This window comes from Hyperolius riggenbachi, chromosome 10 (assembly GCF_040937935.1).
Source record: "Hyperolius riggenbachi isolate aHypRig1 chromosome 10, aHypRig1.pri, whole genome shotgun sequence".
In the NCBI taxonomy this organism is placed as follows: domain Eukaryota; kingdom Metazoa; phylum Chordata; class Amphibia; order Anura; family Hyperoliidae; genus Hyperolius; species Hyperolius riggenbachi.
Genome location: NC_090655.1, coordinates 204662535 through 204682712, shown reverse-complemented (window position 1 = coordinate 204682712; position 20178 = coordinate 204662535). Strand labels below are relative to the sequence as shown.

The 20178-nt window shown below is 45.1% G+C and overlaps 1 protein-coding gene across 2 annotated transcripts in view; it reads left to right on the top strand.

Annotated features, from left to right (window-relative positions):
- The window catches only part of LOC137536222 (membrane-spanning 4-domains subfamily A member 4A-like), a 211496-nt gene that overhangs the window by 152381 nt on the left and 38937 nt on the right, over positions 1-20178 (top strand). For both annotated transcript variants that reach the window (XM_068258334.1, XM_068258335.1), the window contains one exon: positions 9011-9067. In XM_068258334.1, the coding sequence (XP_068114435.1) occupies positions 9011-9067 (57 nt within the window). The remainder of the gene's footprint in view (positions 1-9010; positions 9068-20178) is intronic.

The window sequence follows — 20178 nt, the reverse complement described above, 5'->3', positions numbered from 1 at the left end:
AGTAATTACTCCACCCCTATTTGCCCTATTAGTCGGGCCCTCCTCTTGTAAGAAATATTTCTTTAAATTAAGTTGTCTCGTATATTTATGTACATCAATAAAAACATCAAACTTATTCAGATTCTTCTTGGGGGCGTATTTAAGACCATGATCCAGTAATTTCAATTCCTTTCTATCTAATTCCACCCCACTTAGGTTAAAAATACCTGCTCCTACCACTGCTTTCTTCGCTTGTTCCCTCCTCCCAGCTCTACACCCCCTTCCACCCCTCTTTTTCTTGGACTTGGATATTGGTCCTCCCCGTATTCCCCTCCTCTCCAATCCTCCCTCCAATATCTCGGGCGCGGGGCCAAAAAAGCCGGTTGTTCGTAATCTCCATCTCTCAGAGGTTGAAATCTATTATATGTTGGAATCGGTTGGTTATATTGGAATTGATCATTCCTTCTATTACCATTCCATTGTAAATGTCCTCTATTTCCACCCCTATTGTTACTTCCACCTCTTTTATACTCACCCGAAACAGAAGACCTAGGTCCATTGTCCAGAGGGGCCTGGGGAACCACTGGGGGAGGTGGAGGTGGGGGTGGGGCCCTCTGCATTGTTACCTGACCCTCATTTATCACGTTAGTTTGATTACCCTGAATTCTCTCTTTCTTTTCTTTAATCCGTTTCTCCACAATTGGCTGCCATTTATAAGCTATTTTACGTTTATGTGCATCAAAATCCCTAGCAAATTTTCTCTGTTTGTCAACAATAATATTTTTCTCACTAATAGCTAGTTGTTCCTGTATTTTCTTACTCCTTGCTATATAGTGCTCCGTATTCTTATGTGGCTCTAACTTAGTTTTCATTAGGTCTATCTCACCCCCTAATCTCTCTAATCTAACTGTTTTTCTTTTAATTAATATTTCCATCAATCCCAACCCACTCTTTGTAAAAAAGGTTTCCCATTCCTCATTATTTTCTTCAGTATCCTCACCATCATCAGGAGTGAGGTCCCATCTGAGTTTTTTTGGTTCAATACCCTCTTTATGATATTTCTTTAAAGCTGCAATATCCCACCAAGTTTGTTGCTCTCTCCCTAACGTGGTGTGCAGTGTTCTGAAATCACTTTCTACATCAACTGACCCAGGTGCTGTTTCCTTAAAAATTTGGGGTGGAATTAGATAGAAAGGAATTGAAATTACTGGATCATGGTCTTAAATACGCCCCCAAGAAGAATCTGAATAAGTTTGATGTTTTTATTGATGTACATAAATATACGAGACAACTTAATTTAAAGAAATATTTCTTACAAAAGGAGGGCCCGACTAATAGGGCAAATAGGGGTGGAGTAATTACTAAGTTTAAGAATGCTTCCACATTTAACCCTCCTGATATGTCCAATCGGAACACAGTGGAGATTTTTAAAGATAGGGTGTTGGAGGATGTGAAAAAAATGAGACCAGGTACGTTTGATAATATTCATGAAACGGTGGAAGGTTTGTTGCAAGGAAAAGACCTTGTGGTAAGATCTGCGGATAAGGGGGGTGGGGTGGTGATCTTGAGGAAAGAACAATATTTCCAAGAACTGGACAAATTAGTCTATGATGTGTCTACGTATGAGAAGCTTCCGGGTAACCCAACAGTGCAATATAAAAGGGAATTGGCACTCCTATTGGATGAGGGCATGATGGCGGGGCTTTTGGAGAAGAGGGAGTGTGATTTTCTCGTTCCCTCCGCTCCGAGAGTGCCCGTCATCTATCAGTTGCCCAAAGTCCACAAGGACCCTGTCAACCCCCCTGGCCGACCAATATTAAGTGGAGTGGGTTCTCTGACCCACAGATTAGGTCAATATATAGACAGTTATCTACAGCCGGTGGTGCAGGCTCTGCCGAGGGTTCTGAAGGACACCAAACATGTATTACAAATTTTGGATTCCTTTTGTATAGAAGGTGATATCTTGATGGCCACTGCAGATGTTGGTTCATTATATACCAACATCCCACACGAAGGGGGGATAGATGCAGTTAGGGACCTTTTGGCACAGGAAGTAGAAGTCCCTACAGCCCGGATTAATTTTATCACTGAGCTTTTAGATTTCGCCCTCAGAAAGAATTTTTTCTGGCATAAGGGGGATTTTTTTAGACAGATACACGGCTGTGCCATGGGGGCATCGTTTGCCCCTTCCCTGGCTAATCTTTATATGGCCTTATGGGAGGAGGAGGCGATAGAATTAGGGGGTGACCAGATTGTCCTATGGAAAAGGTATATAGATGACCTCCTCATCTTCTGGAAAGGAGATGAGGAGGCATTCATGCAATTTATGTCCGATGTGAATAACCTGAGATCTAACATTCAACTAACTTTTGAACATAGTAAGGTGAGTATACACTTCCTAGACCTAGAGATTACTAGAAAGGGAACAGGCTTTGACACAAGATGTCATTTTAAGCCAACAGATAGGAATGGTTATATAGAGACAATGAGTTGTCACCACCCTAGTTGGTTAAGGGGAGTCCCTAAGGGACAGTTCACCCGTGTTCGGAGGAACTGTTCAAACATGGGGGACTACTTTTTACAGTCTGATATTTTGAAGGAGAGATTTATTGAGAAGGGGTACAGTCGAGATTGGTTAAGAGAGGTACAACAGGAAGTTGCAAATTTAGATCGGAGGGATTTGATACATTCACAGAAAGAGGTGAGTATAAACGAATTGGATCGTTTTTCTTTTTTCTCTAATTTTTCCTCACAACATAGACAGGTGGAATCTATATTCAGAAAACATTGGGATATCTTACGGGGGGATCATGTCCTAAAGGGGGTATTACCCTCTAAACCATCATTTACATATAGAAGAGCCCCTAATTTGAAAAACCAACTAGCTCTGAGTTGTGTGTCACCACCTACCCAGTCACGTTTTACTGGGTGGCAATCAGAAGGTTTTTTCCCTTGTAAGGGATGCAAATGCTGCAGAGAAGCAAAAGGAGTAAGGATAAAGGAAATAATCTCCAACGTGAGTGGCTGTCCATTTAAATTAAGGAACTTTATTACGTGCTCTACCTCCTATGTCGTTTATGTGATCTGGTGTACTTGTGGCCTACAATATGTGGGCCGCACCACCAGGCCACTGAAGGACAGGATTGGTGAGCACATTGTGAATATCCGTAAAGGATTTGAATTGCACAGTGTGTCGCTACATTTTAAGAGAGTGCATCAATGTGATCCTACACATATGTTCTTTTGTGGTGTGGATAAACTAATTCCGGCCTGGAGGGGGTGCAATAAAGTTCGGGAAATATCTAAAAAAGAGACGCAATGGATATACAAACTAGATACATTGGCCCCTAAAGGGTTAAATGTGGATTTAGATTTAAACTGTTTTATCAGTACGGCATGAGTCTGAATATGTATGGGAAGGGTTGATTTCAGGTTGGGTTTATTTAATTTGTATGTATTTCTAATATCAATTCACCTGTATATTGGTTACAATAACAGACTGGAGAGGGGAGGGTACTGATCGTTTAACGTGGATTGGGGGTACTTCAAATAGTATGCGAAGGGAGATGCTATATAATGATTTAGATTAGGAGTGTTGATATGTACTAGGATAGGTGCATATATGTAAGGGGAGCGGCTCTGGAGGAATGCCGTTGCGTTTTAAATTTTAAATTTTATACTTTTGCTTACGATTTTTAATAAAGATTTTTCAATGCGCCGTGGAGGGGGAGGAGTTAATGACGCTTTTAGCCGCCGGTTTACCGAGTGCCGTCAGCCCCTGATGAGTCACTAGCTGACGAAATGCATAGGGCGGAGCTACGGCACTCGTAACTGGCAAACAAGGAAGGAGGAAGTAGTGGGGAGGACGCGAGCGTGAGAGTTGAATCCAGGACGGCATCTTACAGAGCTGTTGCCCGGGAACTATATCTGTATTTACATGCTTGTGATCTACCTCCGCTTGTGAGTGCAATATTCTTTACTTTTTATATTAAAAGAAGATTTTACACTATTGTGGCGCTTTTTAGTTTTAGAGTTCTCATCTGGAGAAAGTGGATATTATCTACGGAGTTTAACATCTGACCCCCTAAAGCTATCATTCCTGCCTCCGGATAATTGGGAGGATTCAGGGGTGAGTGCGGGCACGGAGGGGGGTGTCCCTGGCACTAGGTGTTGTTTGGAGTGAGGTGACGGCGATTACCACACGTGGGAGGTGGTGGCTCTAAGGCAATCGCAGTATTACACTATATGTGTTTTTTCTTCCCTTTCTTTGCATATGACGTGTGGCCTAAAGTGATACTGGTAACAGCGTGGATGCAACACAGTGTACTGGAGGGAAAGAACTGAACTTTTATTGGAGCACTGTGGTAAACTGTTGAGGTCTACTTGTGGCATATGAGCGCGGATTTTTTAGGATAATTTTACTTATTGTTTACACAAACGATTTAAATACGCGAACCACGTCTGCAAAGTTTTAGTGTTGATCCTAAGCGCAATTTTGTGGATATATTAGGTCCCTGACCTTGCTGCTGATGAGGGGGATCAGCACAGCGCAGCTGAGTTGGTGCGGGGGTGGAGAGAGGATGAGGCGGCAGAGGAGGAGGATGAGGACAGCACTGCCGCCGATGTGCCAGCAGACGTGGCCCGCCTCTTCCCAATGGCAGTGCACATGCTGACGTGCCTGCGCAGGGACCCCAGGGTGATCCAGATGAAGCAGAGGGAGGACATCTGGATCAGCATGATGTTGGACCCGCGCCTCAAGGGGAAGTTGAGCCAGTTCCTGCCGCCTGCAGGAGGAGACCCAGCGCAACAAATAAGGAGCTTGCAGCAGGCCCTTGGTGAGCGCTTGGAGGAAGCCTTCCCCCAGCCTTCCACCCCCACTGTCCAGCCAGCACAGAGGCAGCAGCAGGTGCCTGCATCCAGCAGCAAGCGCCCCACAGACCTGCTGTCTCTCAGCCACGAGCTCTACAGGACTGTAGAGGCTCCGGCAGCAGTGACTAGAGAGGAGGTGCATGCAGCAGCATCCTCCTCCGGTCACAGCCAGCGCCTGACCCGCATGGTGGCTGACTACATGAGGTCCTACAGCGGGCTTGACAGCGATGCCCCTGTTGATCCCATGGAGTATTGGGTCAAGCGCCTGGAGATCTGGAGCAAGCTGGCGCAGTACGCCCTGGAAGTTCTGTCCTGCCCCCCTTCCAGCGTGCTGTCCGAGCGCTGCTTCAGTGCAGCTGGTGGCGTGGTCACCGAGAAACGCTCACGTCTGTCTCACAAGTCTGTGGACAGACTGACGTTTCTCAAGATGAACCAGGCGTGGGTGGAAGGCGAGTTCCTGGCCCCTGTTGTCGGCGAGAGGGGGACATGAACTGGCTGCCGGAACTTAGAACCATCGTTAATGTGCCTTACCACCCTTTACCACCTCCTGGCTCCTGCTCACTAAGCCAGCCTGGTTCACTTTGACTATTACGTCGCCTGCAGCCACACATTTTACAACTACAGTGGGCTGCTGTGTACTGCCTTTCTGCTGTCTGTCTGTGTTTCCCACTGCCAGGGTACACAGAATTACCTTCTGCTGCCACTCTGCCACCAGCTATTACGTCAAACAATAGCTGCTCACATTACTCCTCCATTCCTCCTGCTGCTGCTGCTGTCGGTCTGTGTTTCCCACTGTCAGGGTACACAGATTTACCTTCTGCTGCCACTCTGCCACCAGCTATTACGTCAAAAAATAGCTATATCTGTGTAATTGGTTGTAAAACCAAAACTACAAAACCATTAAAAAAAAAAAAAGGTTTAATTTTTCTGAGGTGCCCGGGTTGAAAACTGTGTTGTCCCAGTTGTGTATTGGACACGATGTGTTCTCCACGACCGCTGTCTGGGACCTCCTGCCTGCTATGTTTATTTACAGCCCTGGTATCACCGCTAGGTACCAGGGCTATTATGTCACGCTGCCTGCCTCATTGACTGCCTGCTGCCACACACTCATCCTCCTCCTCCTGCTGCTGAATTTACCTCCTGCTGTCTGTGTGTTTCCACTGCCAGGGAGCACATACAATGGCGCTTCCAACATGCGTGCGCCACCAGCTATTTGTTACGCTCAAAAATAGCTGCATTTCTTTAAAAAAAGCTGGGTGTGAGGTCCTTGGTCTCTACACCCTGGAACTAGTCTGAAGTATAACACAGATGATAACACAGTTCCCTAAGCTGGGTGTGAGGTCCTTGGTCTCTACACCCTGTAACTAGCTTAAAGAGACACTGAAGCGAAAAAAAAATGATGATATTATGATTTGTATGTGTAGTACAGCTAAGAAAAAAAACATTAAGATCAGATACATCAGTCTAATTGTTTCTAGTGCAGGAAGAGTTGAGAAACTCCAGTTGTTATCTCTATGCAAAAAAGCTATTAAGCTCTCCGACCAACTTGGTCATGGAGAGGGCTGTTATCTGACTTTTATTATCTCAACTGTAATTGAACTGTTTACTTTTCCTCTAGCAGAGGAGAGTTTATTACTTCACAGACTGCTCTGAAAGACTCATTTTGAATGCTGAGTGTTGTGTAATCTGGACATATTATAGAGTGATGCAATGTTAGAAAAAACACTATATACCTGAAAATAAAAATATGAGAATATTTTCTTTGCTGCTAATCTTCTAGTAATTATTCATAGTACACAACCAATTCATTATATCATATTTTTTTTTCGCTTCAGTGTCTCTTTAAGCATAAACAGAATACAATTCAAATAATCTGGCTAAGTGTGAATTCCCAGGTCCACCTGGTTCAAACACACTGAGGATCTGACTAGGTCTGAGTGCTTCCACGTAGTGATCGCACCGGCAGACAACTTGCAAGTGACCAGCAGGAACTATATATGGAGTAGTGCTCTCCAGCACCACCCCTAATTGCTCAACCAATAGTATCCCGCTCAGGAGTCAGCTGATCGGCGTGGTCAGCTGACTCTTCCTGCTTAGTATAAGAATTCTGCCTCTCAGCGCGCGCGCGTGTATTCCTAAGTCTATGTGCACTAACAGACTCAGCCACTAGACACACGCTGCCGCGTGCAAACCGCCGCGCTGGACGCGGAACCAGCTGCCTTACTGTTGTTGCATGTGGCGGCTTTTCCGCGTTCTGCCCTGCTACCAAACACACGATTCCGCGTGCAAACCGCCGCACTGGACGCGGAATCAGCCGCCTGCTCAGTAGCAACTGTGGCGGCTTTTCCGCGATCTCTCACAGTATAACAATACAAAATAAACAATACAACTGTTAATACAAGAAAAGTGTGGATAACAGCTAATGCAGCCAACAAATTAACTACATATTTATATACAGGGGTGGGAAGGAAGTACACCTATTACACAGCATTGTGAGACAAAAGGGGAGGAGAGCCATGACCAAAAGGTCTTACAGTCTAAAGGTTTAAGGTATAGGTATAGTCTAAAGGTTTAAGCAGCCTCCAAATTACTGATGCTTTCAATAAGTTTATTTACAACTTCCAAATACATACACATATTCTCAGAATCAGATTCAGCATCAGACCCTCTTTTTTGCCATTTTCATTAACTTTTTTTTGTTATGTATCCCTTCAGATAACATTCCTGCACTTTTTTATAAATTCTCTAATAACATTTTCTGGGTTTTCAGGATTGGATTTCAAAGATTCTGGCTTCCATGAACGGAAATAATTCGAATTCATTTTTAGCTTTTGTTTAAGAACAATTTTTCTTGAATTTTTTCTCATCCACAAAATTATTCTGATCTTGGGAAGATTCATGAGACTTCAAATCCATCAGGGAGGAAATCTTTGTGCCAGGCACCTTATAGGAGCCCATGTAGGGACTAATCCACTTCCCCACACACCAACCTAGGCAGTAGTTGGGTGGAGCAAGCATTACTGGAGCCCATGTAGGGACTAGTCCCACTTCCCCACTCACCAACCTGGACAGTAGTTGAGTAGAGCAGGCCTTACTGGTTCTAGACCTTAGGAGCTTACACAGATACTTCTTCACATCACCAGCAAACTTTGATTCTGCTGATACCTTTAATGACTATCTGTACATAGTTTATTACAAGCTTCCAAAATGTTAAGTTTTTCCTTCAGGCATTATACAGAACTGTATGGTTTGATTGTATGGTTCTTATACAGTTTTAGTGCTGCTCGGATACTCCTTTTCACTATCTGGATTGAATTCGGATTCGGATACCCAGATATCCGAACCGAATCGGATATCCGAGTTTGACATTTTGGAATCCGAATTGGAATCGGATATCCACCCCCAATATCCGGTCGGTTTTGAAAATCTGGAAAGAAAACCTGAAGTGGCCTTTAAATAGCTTAAAATCTCTCTCTCTCTCTCTCTCTCTCTCTCTCTCTCTCTCTCTCTCTCTCTCTCTCTCTCTCTCTCTCTCTCTCTCTCTCTCTCTCTCTCTCTCTCTCTCAGGGATTTTGGCCATTCAAGGTGATTTTTCTTTCTGGTCGGATATCTGAACAAACTATCCGCCCGGATTTCAGATTTCAGATGGGAAATCCGACTTTGCCCAGATAGTCTATTCGGGTTTTAAAAAATATCCGAATTGCTATTCAAATTTCGAATAGTGGAAAAAGTTTTTCATTATCTGGGTAACTCGGATATCCGAAATCTTGCTGAGCACCACTGCTGAAGATAGAAGAAAATTAACATTTTGAAAGTTTGAAAGTTAGTCATTAAAGGTATCACCAGAATCAACGTTTGTTGGTTTAATGTCTGCATTTCTGCTCCTTGACTAACACCGGACCATACTTCACTTGCCCTACATCATCAAAGCAGCATACTCACAGTCTCAGGGTCCACTGCCTCCCCCTGCTGCTGCAACTTTTCCTCACTACATTGATGCAACTTGTATGTACATTTTTGGGTGGCATTGCTGATGGACTCCATTCAGCTCATGTTTCCAGCTAGCAATGTGGTCCACTTGGGAGGAGTCATAACAGTGTATATATAAAACTTACAAAGAAATATAGATGATATATGTTATTTATTGTATGTTGTTTTACAGTGCATCATTGCTGGAGCTTTGACACTTGCAGCTGGGGTGAAATTCAACACCTGTTTGGTGAGTTCTGCTTGAAAATTGGAAATATTTGTACACAGAGGTCTGACTCCCATTTTGCATGCATATAATAGGAGCACATTGAAAAATGGGTGTTGGGTGAAGCCGATATAGCGCTAAATGATAAATACTGTTGGGAATTTTGTGCCAGATGAAAACAAAAGAATATTTACAATTGTAATGATGATAGTAAAAAACTGGTAGATTTTACTGATTATTTTACTACAGTTAAACCTAACTCTAGTCTCACACAGATCCCTCCCCCTCCGATGCCTAACACTAAAAACCTCCTCCCTGACGCCTAAACTTAAAGCCTCCTTCTTGAAGCCTAACCTTAAAACCCCCCTTTCTGACGTCTAACCCTAGACCCCACCTTCTTGACGCGTAACCCTAAAACCCCACTTCCTGGTGCCTAACCCTAAAAACCCTCTTTCTGATGACTAACACTAAAACTTCCTTTCCCAGTGGTGCCTAAACCATAAAACTTCAATATCTATAACTTTACTAATTCAATTTTAAAACAATCATTTTCAAATACATAAGATCAAAAATTTCAATAACTACAACTTTCTGGTTTTCAAAATGATAAAAACTTAAAAAAACTATAACATTTTATTGTTCTTAAAACAACATGAATTTCAAAAACTATAACGTTCTGGTTTTCAAAACGATATTTATCAAGCAATCACATTTCTGCTTTTGGCTCCAAATAGCCGATGTTTGCATTAGCGTCTATGGCAGCGCCCAAATCTTCCATTAGCTGCGGGCACTCAAATTTCCTGCTTCCCCAATTTAACCAAGTTACCCAAAGTAGGAAAGAAAGGCAGGTGAAGAATGAAGGGGGAATAAGGAAGGGGAGCAAGAAGATTTAAAAACAAAAAAGTAACCCAAAAATAAGAAAGAATAATTTGCAAAAAAGGCCCCTTGAAATTATAGTGAGGGAAATAAATATGTGATTCTTGCTGATTTTGCTTGTTTGCCCTCTGACCATGAAATTGGGTTTATTGCAGCTGTGAAAGACAGAATGACAACAAAAGAACCCCACAAAACTCAGGGCCCCTAAGTCAGAGCTTGATGTGCATTGTAATGAGTGAATAGTTTTTATCCCTTAGCAAAAGCTGATTTAGTACTTTGTGGAAACACTTTTGTTGTAAATAACAGAGGTCAGACATTTCTTGGACAGTAGTTAGCCACCAGGTTTTAACACATTGTAAGTGGAATTTCTGCGCACTCTTTTTTGCAGATCCTCTCCAAGTCAGTGAGGTTTTGAGGCTGATACTTGGTAATTCCAACCTTGATCTTGCTAAGGATATTCTGTTGGATTAAGGTTTTAAGACTGGCTATGCCACTCCAGAACCTCAATATGCTTCTTGAACCACTCCAATGTTGCCTTGGCTATGTGTTTTAGGTCATTGTTATGCCAGAATATCCAACCAGGACCCATTTTTTATTTCCTGACTTAAGGAAGCAGGTGCTCACCCAAGATTTGATGGTACATGGCCCCGTCTATTGTCCCTTCAATGCGATGAAGGTGTCCTGTCCCCTTAGCAGAAAAAAACCCCAATACTTTTACTTCATTTTCTTCTGGATCATCAAGATGCGCTTTGACATCCTGCACATGGGCTTGTACATGTGCATCCTTGAGTAGGGGGGCCTAGCGGGCTCTGCAAGATATGAGTTCTTTACTGCGTAGTGTGTTACCAATTGTTTTCATGGGGACTATGATCCTAGCTGCCCTGAGATCATTGACAAGTTCCCCCATGTAGTTCTGGGCTGTTTCACCACTATTCTAATGATCATTGCAACTCAATGAGGCGAGATCTTGCATGGAGCCCTAGACCAAGGGGGGTTGACAGGAATTTTGTTTCTTCCATTTGCGAATTACTGTGCCAACTGTTGGCAAATTGTCACCAAGCTGCTTGGTGATAGTCTTGTAGCCCAGTCCAGCCTTGTGCAGGTCTAGAATCGTGTCCCTGACATCCTTGGACAGCTCTTTGGCCTTGGCAATGGGGGCTAGTTTGAAATCTGATTGATTAGTTCTGTAGACAGGTGTCTTTTATTCAGTTCCTGTAACATACTGGGATTAGTTTGCACTCCCTGGTGCTCCTAATCTAAGCTTTATACCCGCATACAGTGTAGACAATAAGTGCCTAAAATATTGCTGGTTGATAGGGGATTAAATACTTATTTCACTCATATTTCACATATACTGGGGGCACCTATACCCCTGGCTAAATATACTGGGCACATACACCCCTGGCTACATATACTGGGGACATATACCCCTGGCTACATTTGGTGGGGGCACCTATACCCCTGGCTGCATATACTGGGCACATACAACCCTGGCTACATATACTGGGGACACATATACTCCTGGCTACATATACTGGGGACATATACCCATGGCTACATTTGGTGGGGACACCTATACCCCTGGCTACATATACTGGCAACACATATACCCCTGACTACATATACTGGGCATATACACCCCTGGCTACATATACTGGGGACATTTACCCCTAGCTACATATACTGGGGACACCTATACCCCTGGCTACATATACTGGGCACATATACCCCTGACTACATATACTGGGCACATATACCCCTGGCTACATATACTGGAGACATCTATACATCTGGCTACATATATTGGAGACATTTATAGACCTGGCTACATATACTGGGGACATCAATACCCCTGGCTACATATACTGCAGACACCTATACCCCTGGCTACATATACTGGGCAAATATACCCCTGGCTGCATATACTGGGGACATTTATAGACCTCACTACATATACTAGGGACATCTATACCCCTGGCTACATATACTGGGGACAACTATACCCTGGCTACATATATTGGGGACACCTATCCCCCTGGCTACATATACTGGTTACTACTATACCTCTGTCTACATATACTGGGGACATATACCCCTGGCTACATAAACTGGGGACACCTATATCCCTGGCTACATATACTGGGCACATATACCCCTGGCTACATATACTGGGGACACCTATACCCCTGTCTACATTATACTGGGGACATCTATACCCCTGGCTACATATACTGGGCACATATACCCCTGGCTACATATACTGGGGACTGCTATACACCTGTGTACATATACTGGGGACATATACCCCTGGCTACATATACTGGGGACATCTATACCCCTGGCTACATATACTGGTTACTACTATACCCCTGTCTACATATACTGGGGACATATACCCCTGGCTACATAAACTGGGGACTCCTATACCCCTGGCTACATATACTGGGCACATTTACCCCTGGCTACATATACTGGGGACACCTATACCCCTGGCTAGATTATACTGGGCAAAAGGTGGATCAGCGCAACACCAGGCCGCCTCCGAATGGCCTCCATCAGAGATGCGCTGAGCCCCCCAGGAACTACAAACGCACCTTGAACCCAAACAGAAGCTCTGCATATACACCAAAAGCATGGCTGTTAAGTGGGAGCAGCTGACCAAAAACGAATAACATTAGTACATAGCAAGGAAATGAGCAGCGCTACTTAAAAACAGACTAGTGCCTACCTGCAAAAGAGTGCAAGCCCCACTTGTGGGGTCGAATACACACCGAGCATACACATGACCTGTCTACCACTAGAGGAGGATGTTGGTTTCCATTAACAGCTTGCATGCAACCTATTAAGTACTCGTCCCTCCCACTGCGAAGAAGTCAATCCTCCATGGGAGGGGCCTAACACTAACTAAATCCTAACCTATGTATATGCATAGCCTGGGTGCGGCTAATCAAATAAAATCAAAAATTGAAAATTGCGCAAAAGGTGGATCAGCGCAACACCAGGCCGCCTCCAAATGGCCTCCATCAGAGATGCGCTGAGCCCCCCAGGAACTACAAACGCACCTTGAACCCAAACAGAAGCTCTGCATATACACCAAAAGCATGGCTGTTAAGTGGGAGCAGCTGACCAAAAACGAATAACATTAGTACATAGCAGGGAAATGAGCAGCGCTACTTAAAAACAGACTAGTGCCTACCTGCAAAAGAGTGCAAGCCCCACTTGTGGGGTCGAATACACACCGAGCATACACATGACCTGTCTACCACTAGAGGAGGATGTTGGTTTCCATTAACAGCTTGCATGCAACCTATTAAGTACTCGTCCCTCCCACTGCGAAGAAGTCAATCCTCCATGGGAGGGGCCTAACACTAACTAAATCCTAACCTATGTATATGCATAGCCTGGGTGCGGCTAATCAAATAAAATCAAAAATTGAAAATTGCGCAAAAGGTGGATCAGCGCAACACCAGGCCGCCTCCGAATGGCCTCCATCAGAGATGCGCTGAGCCCCCCAGGAACTACAAACGCACCTTGAACCCAAACAGAAGCTCTGCATATACACCAAAAGCATGGCTGTTAAGTGGGAGCAGCTGACCAAAAACAAATAACATTAGTACATAGCAAGGAAATGAGCAGCGCTACTTAAAAACAGACTAGTGCCTACCTGCAAAAGAGTGCAAGCCCCACTTGTGGGGTCGAATACACACCGAGCATACACATGACCTGTCTACCACTAGAGGAGGATGTTGGTTTCCATTAACAGCTTGCATGCAACCTATTAAGTACTCGTCCCTCCCACTGCGAAGAAGTCAATCCTCCATGGGAGGGGCCTAACACTAACTAAATCCTAACCTATGTATATGCATAGCCTGGGTGCGGCTAATCAAATAAAATCAAAAATTGAAAATTGCGCAAAAGGTGGATCAGCGCAACACCAGGCCGCCTCCGAATGGCCTCCATCAGAGATGCGCTGAGCCCCCCCAGGAACTACAAACGCACCTTGAACCCAAACAGAAGCTCTGCATATACACCAAAAGCATGGCTGTTAAGTGGGAGCAGCTGACCAAAAACGAATAACATTAGTACATAGCAAGGAAATGAGCAGCGCTACTTAAAAACAGACTAGTGCCTACCTGCAAAAGAGTGCAAGCCCCACTTGTGGGGTCGAATACACACCGAGCATACACATGACCTGTCTACCACTAGAGGAGGATGTTGGTTTCCATTAACAGCTTGCATGCAACCTATTAAGTACTCGTCCCTCCCACTGCGAAGAAGTCAATCCTCCATGGGAGGGGCCTAACACTAACTAAATCCTAACCTATGTATATGCATAGCCTGGGTGCGGCTAATCAAATAAAATCAAAAATTGAAAATTGCGCAAAAGGTGGATCAGCGCAACACCAGGCCGCCTCCGAATGGCCTCCATCAGAGATGCGCTGAGCCCCCCAGGAACTACAAACGCACCTTGAACCCAAACAGAAGCTCTGCATATACACCAAAAGCATGGCTGTTAAGTGGGAGCAGCTGACCAAAAACGAATAACATTAGTACATAGCAAGGAAATGAGCAGCGCTACTTAAAAACAGACTAGTGCCTACCTGCAAAAGAGTGCAAGCCCCACTTGTGGGGTCGAATACACACCGAGCATACACATGACCTGTCTACCACTAGAGGAGGATGTTGGTTTCCATTAACAGCTTGCATGCAACCTATTAAGTACTCGTCCCTCCCACTGCGAAGAAGTCAATCCTCCATGGGAGGGGCCTAACACTAACTAAATCCTAACCTATGTATATGCATAGCCTGGGTGCGGCTAATCAAATAAAATCAAAAATTGAAAATTGCGCAAAAGGTGGATCAGCGCAACACCAGGCCGCCTCCGAATGGCCTCCATCAGAGATGCGCTGAGCCCCCCAGGAACTACAAACGCACCTTGAACCCAAACAGAAGCTCTGCATATACACCAAAAGCATGGCTGTTAAGTGGGAGCAGCTGACCAAAAACGAATAACATTAGTACATAGCAAGGAAATGAGCAGCGCTACTTAAAAACAGACTAGTGCCTACCTGCAAAAGAGTGCAAGCCCCACTTGTGGGGTCGAATACACACCGAGCATACACATGACCTGTCTACCACTAGAGGAGGATGTTGGTTTCCATTAACAGCTTGCATGCAACCTATTAAGTACTCGTCCCTCCCACTGCGAAGAAGTCAATCCTCCATGGGAGGGGCCTAACACTAACTAAATCCTAACCTATGTATATGCATAGCCTGGGTGCGGCTAATCAAATAAAATCAAAAATTGAAAATTGCGCAAAAGGTGGATCAGCGCAACACCAGGCCGCCTCCGAATGGCCTCCATCAGAGATGCGCTGAGCCCCCCAGGAACTACAAACGCACCTTGAACCCAAACAGAAGCTCTGCATATACACCAAAAGCATGGCTGTTAAGTGGGAGCAGCTGACCAAAAACGAATAACATTAGTACATAGCAAGGAAATGAGCAGCGCTACTTAAAAACAGACTAGTGCCTACCTGCAAAAGAGTGCAAGCCCCACTTGTGGGGTCGAATACACACCGAGAATACACATGACCTGTCTACCACTAGAGGAGGATGTTGGTTTCCATTAACAGCTTGCATGCAACCTATTAAGTACTCGTCCCTCCCACTGCGAAGAAGTCAATCCTCCATGGGAGGGGCCTAACACTAACTAAATCCTAACCTATGTATATGCATAGCCTGGGTGCGGCTAATCAAATAAAATCAAAAATTGAAAATTGCGCAAAAGGTGGATCAGCGCAACACCAGGCCGCCTCCGAATGGCCTCCATCAGAGATGCGCTGAGCCCCCCAGGAACTACAAACGCACCTTGAACCCAAACAGAAGCTCTGCATATACACCAAAAGCATGGCTGTTAAGTGGGAGCAGCTGACCAAAAACCAATAACATTAGTACATAGCAAGGAAATGAGCAGCGCTACTTAAAAACAGACTAGTGCCTACCTGCAAAAGAGTGCAAGCCCCACTTGTGGGGTCGAATACACACCGAGCATACACATGACCTGTCTACCACTAGAGGAGGATGTTGGTTTCCATTAACAGCTTGCATGCAACCTATTAAGTACTCGTCCCTCCCACTGCGAAGAAGTCAATCCTCCATGGGAGGGGCCTAACACTAACTAAATCCTAACCTATGTATATGCATAGCCTGGGTGCGGCTAATCAAATAAAATCAAAAATTGAAAATTGCGCAAAAGGTGGATCAGCGCAACACCAGGCCGCCACCGAATGGCCTCCATCAGAGATGCGCTGAGCCCCCCAGGAACTACAAACGCACCTTGAACCCAAACAGAAGCTCTGCATATACACCAAAAGCATGGCTGTTAAGTGGGAGCAGCTGACCAAAAACAAATAACATTAGTACATAGCAAGGAAATGAGCAGCGCTACTTAAAAACAGACTAGTGCCTACCTGCAAAAGAGTGCAAGCCCCACTTGTGGGGTCGAATACACACCGAGCATACACATGACCTGTCTACCACTAGAGGAGGATGTTGGTTTCCATTAACAGCTTGCATGCAACCTATTAAGTACTCGTCCCTCCCACTGCGAAGAAGTCAATCCTCCATGGGAGGGGCCTAACACTAACTAAATCCTAACCTATGTATATGCATAGCCTGGGTGCGGCTAATCAAATAAAATCAAAAATTGAAAATTGCGCAAAAGGTGGATCAGCGCAACACCAGGCCGCCTCCGAATGGCCTCCATCAGAGATGCGCTGAGCCCCCCAGGAACTACAAACGCACCTTGAACCCAAACAGAAGCTCTGCATATACACCAAAAGCATGGCTGTTAAGTGGGAGCAGCTGACCAAAAACGAATAACATTAGTACATAGCAAGGAAATGAGCAGCGCTACTTAAAAACAGACTAGTGCCTACCTGCAAAAGAGTGCAAGCCCCACTTGTGGGGTCGAATACACACCGAGCATACACATGACCTGTCTACCACTAGAGGAGGATGTTGGTTTCCATTAACAGCTTGCATGCAACCTATTAAGTACTCGTCCCTCCCACTGCGAAGAAGTCAATCCTCCATGGGAGGGGCCTAACACTAACTAAATCCTAACCTATGTATATGCATAGCCTGGGTGCGGCTAATCAAATAAAATCAAAAATTGAAAATTGCGCAAAAGGTGGATCAGCGCAACACCAGGCCGCCTCCGAATGGCCTCCATCAGAGATGCGCTGAGCCCCCCAGGAACTACAAACGCACCTTGAACCCAAACAGAAGCTCTGCGCAATTTTCAATTTTTGATTTTATTTGATTAGCCGCACCCAGGCTATGCATATACATAGGTTAGGATTTAGTTAGTGTTAGGCCCCTCCCATGGAGGATTGACTTCTTCGCAGTGGGAGGGACGAGTACTTAATAGGTTGCATGCAAGCTGTTAATGGAAACCAACATCCTCCTCTAGTGGTAGACAGGTCATGTGTATGCTCGGTGTGTATTCGACCCCACAAGTGGGGCTTGCACTCTTTTGCAGGTAGGCACTAGTCTGTTTTTAAGTAGCGCTGCTCATTTCCTTGCTATGTACTAATGTTATTCGTTTTTGGTCAGCTGCTCCCACTTAACAGCCATGCTTTTGGTGTATATGCAGAGCTTCTGTTTGGGTTCAAGGTGCGTTTGTAGTTCCTGGGGGGCTCAGCGCATCTCTGATGGAGGCCATTCGGAGGCGGCCTGGTGTTGCGCTGATCCACCTTTTGCGCAATTTTCAATTTTTGATTTTATTTGATTAGCCGCACCCAGGCTATGCATATACATAGGTTAGGATTTAGTTAGTGTTAGGCCCCTCCCATGGAGGATTGACTTCTTCGCAGTGGGAGGGACGAGTACTTAATAGGTTGCATGCAAGCTGTTAATGGAAACCAACATCCTCCTCTAGTGGTAGACAGGTCATGTGTATGCTCGGTGTGTATTCGACCCCACAAGTGGGGCTTGCACTCTTTTGCAGGTAGGCACTAGTCTGTTTTTAAGTAGCGCTGCTCATTTCCTTGCTATGTACTAATGTTATTCGTTTTTGGTCAGCTGCTCCCACTTAACAGCCATTCTTTTGGTGTATATGCAGAGCTTCTGTTTGGGTTCAAGGTGCGTTTGTAGTTCCTGGGGGGCTCAGCGCATCTCTGATGGAGGCCATTCGGAGGCGGCCTGGTGTTGCGCTGATCCACCTTTTGCGCAATTTTCAATTTTTGATTTTATTTGATTAGCCGCACCCAGGCTATGCATATACATAGGTTAGGATTTAGTTAGTGTTAGGCCCCTCCCATGGAGGATTGACTTCTTCGCAGTGGGAGGGACGAGTACTTAATAGGTTGCATGCAAGCTGTTAATGGAAACCAACATCCTCCTCTAGTGGTAGACAGGTCATGTGTATGCTCGGTGTGTATTCGACCCCACAAGTGGGGCTTGCACTCTTTTGCAGGTAGGCACTAGTCTGTTTTTAAGTAGCGCTGCTCATTTCCTTGCTATGTACTAATGTTATTCGTTTTTGGTCAGCTGCTCCCACTTAACAGCCATGCTTTTGGTGTATATGCAGAGCTTCTGTTTGGGTTCAAGGTGCGTTTGTAGTTCCTGGGGGGCTCAGCGCATCTCTGATGGAGGCCATTCGGAGGCGGCCTGGTGTTGCGCTGATCCACCTTTTGCGCAATTTTCAATTTTTGATTTTATTTGATTAGCCGCACCCAGGCTATGCATATACATAGGTTAGGATTTAGTTAGTGTTAGGCCCCTCCCATGGAGGATTGACTTCTTCGCAGTGGGAGGGACGAGTACTTAATAGGTTGCATGCAAGCTGTTAATGGAAACCAACATCCTCCTCTAGTGGTAGACAGGTCATGTGTATGCTCGGTGTGTATTCGACCCCACAAGTGGGGCTTGCACTCTTTTGCAGGTAGGCACTAGTCTGTTTTTAAGTAGCGCTGCTCATTTCCTTGCTATGTACTAATGTTATTCGTTTTTGGTCAGCTGCTCCCACTTAACAGCCATGCTTTTGGTGTATATGCAGAGCTTCTGTTTGGGTTCAAGGTGCGTTTGTAGTTCCTGGGGGGCTCAGCGCATCTCTGATGGAGGCCATTCGGAGGCGGCCTGGTGTTGCGCTGATCCACCTTTTGCGCAATTTTCAATTTTTGATTTTATTTGACTAGCCGCACCCAGGCTATGCATATACATAGGTTAGGATTTAGTTAGTGTTAGGCCCCTCCCATGGAGGATTGACTTCTTCGCAGTGGGAGGGACGAGTACTTAATAGGTTGCATGCAAGCTGTTAATGGAAACCAACATCCTCCTCTAGTGGTAGACAGGTCATGTGTATGCTCGGTGTGTATTCGACCCCACAAGTGGGGCTTGCACTCTTTTGCAGGTAGGCACTAGTCTGTTTTTAAGTAGCGCTGCTCATTTCCTTGCTATGTACTAATGTTATTCGTTTTTGGTCAGCTGCTCCCACTTAACAGCCATGCTTTTGGTGTATATGCAGAGCTTCTGTTTGGGTTCAAGGTGCGTTTGTAGTTCCTGGGGGGCTCAGCGCATCTCTGATGGAGGCCATTCGGAGGCGGCCTGGTGTTGCGCTGATCCACCTTTTGCGCAATTTTCAATTTTTGATTTTATTTGATTAGCCGCACCCAGGCTATGCATATACATAGGTTAGGATTTAGTTAGTGTTAGGCCCCTCCCATGGAGGATTGACTTCTTCGCAGTGGGAGGGACGAGTACTTAATAGGTTGCATGCAAGCTGTTAATGGAAACCAACATCCTCCTCTAGTGGTAGACAGGTCATGTGTATGCTCGGTGTGTATTCGACCCCACAAGTGGGGCTTGCACTCTTTTGCAGGTAGGCACTAGTCTGTTTTTAAGTAGCGCTGCTCATTTCCTTGCTATGTACTAATGTTATTCGTTTTTGGTCAGCTGCTCCCACTTAACAGCCATGCTTTTAGTGTATATGCAGAGCTTCTGTTTGGGTTCAAGGTGCGTTTGTAGTTCCTGGGGGGCTCAGCGCATCTCTGATGGAGGCCATTCGGAGGCGGCCTGGTGTTGCGCTGATCCACCTTTTGCGCAATTTTCAATTTTTGATTTTATTTGATTAGCCGCACCCAGGCTATGCATATACATAGGTTAGGATTTAGTTAGTGTTAGGCCCCTCCCATGGAGGATTGACTTCTTCGCAGTGGGAGGGACGAGTACTTAATAGGTTGCATGCAAGCTGT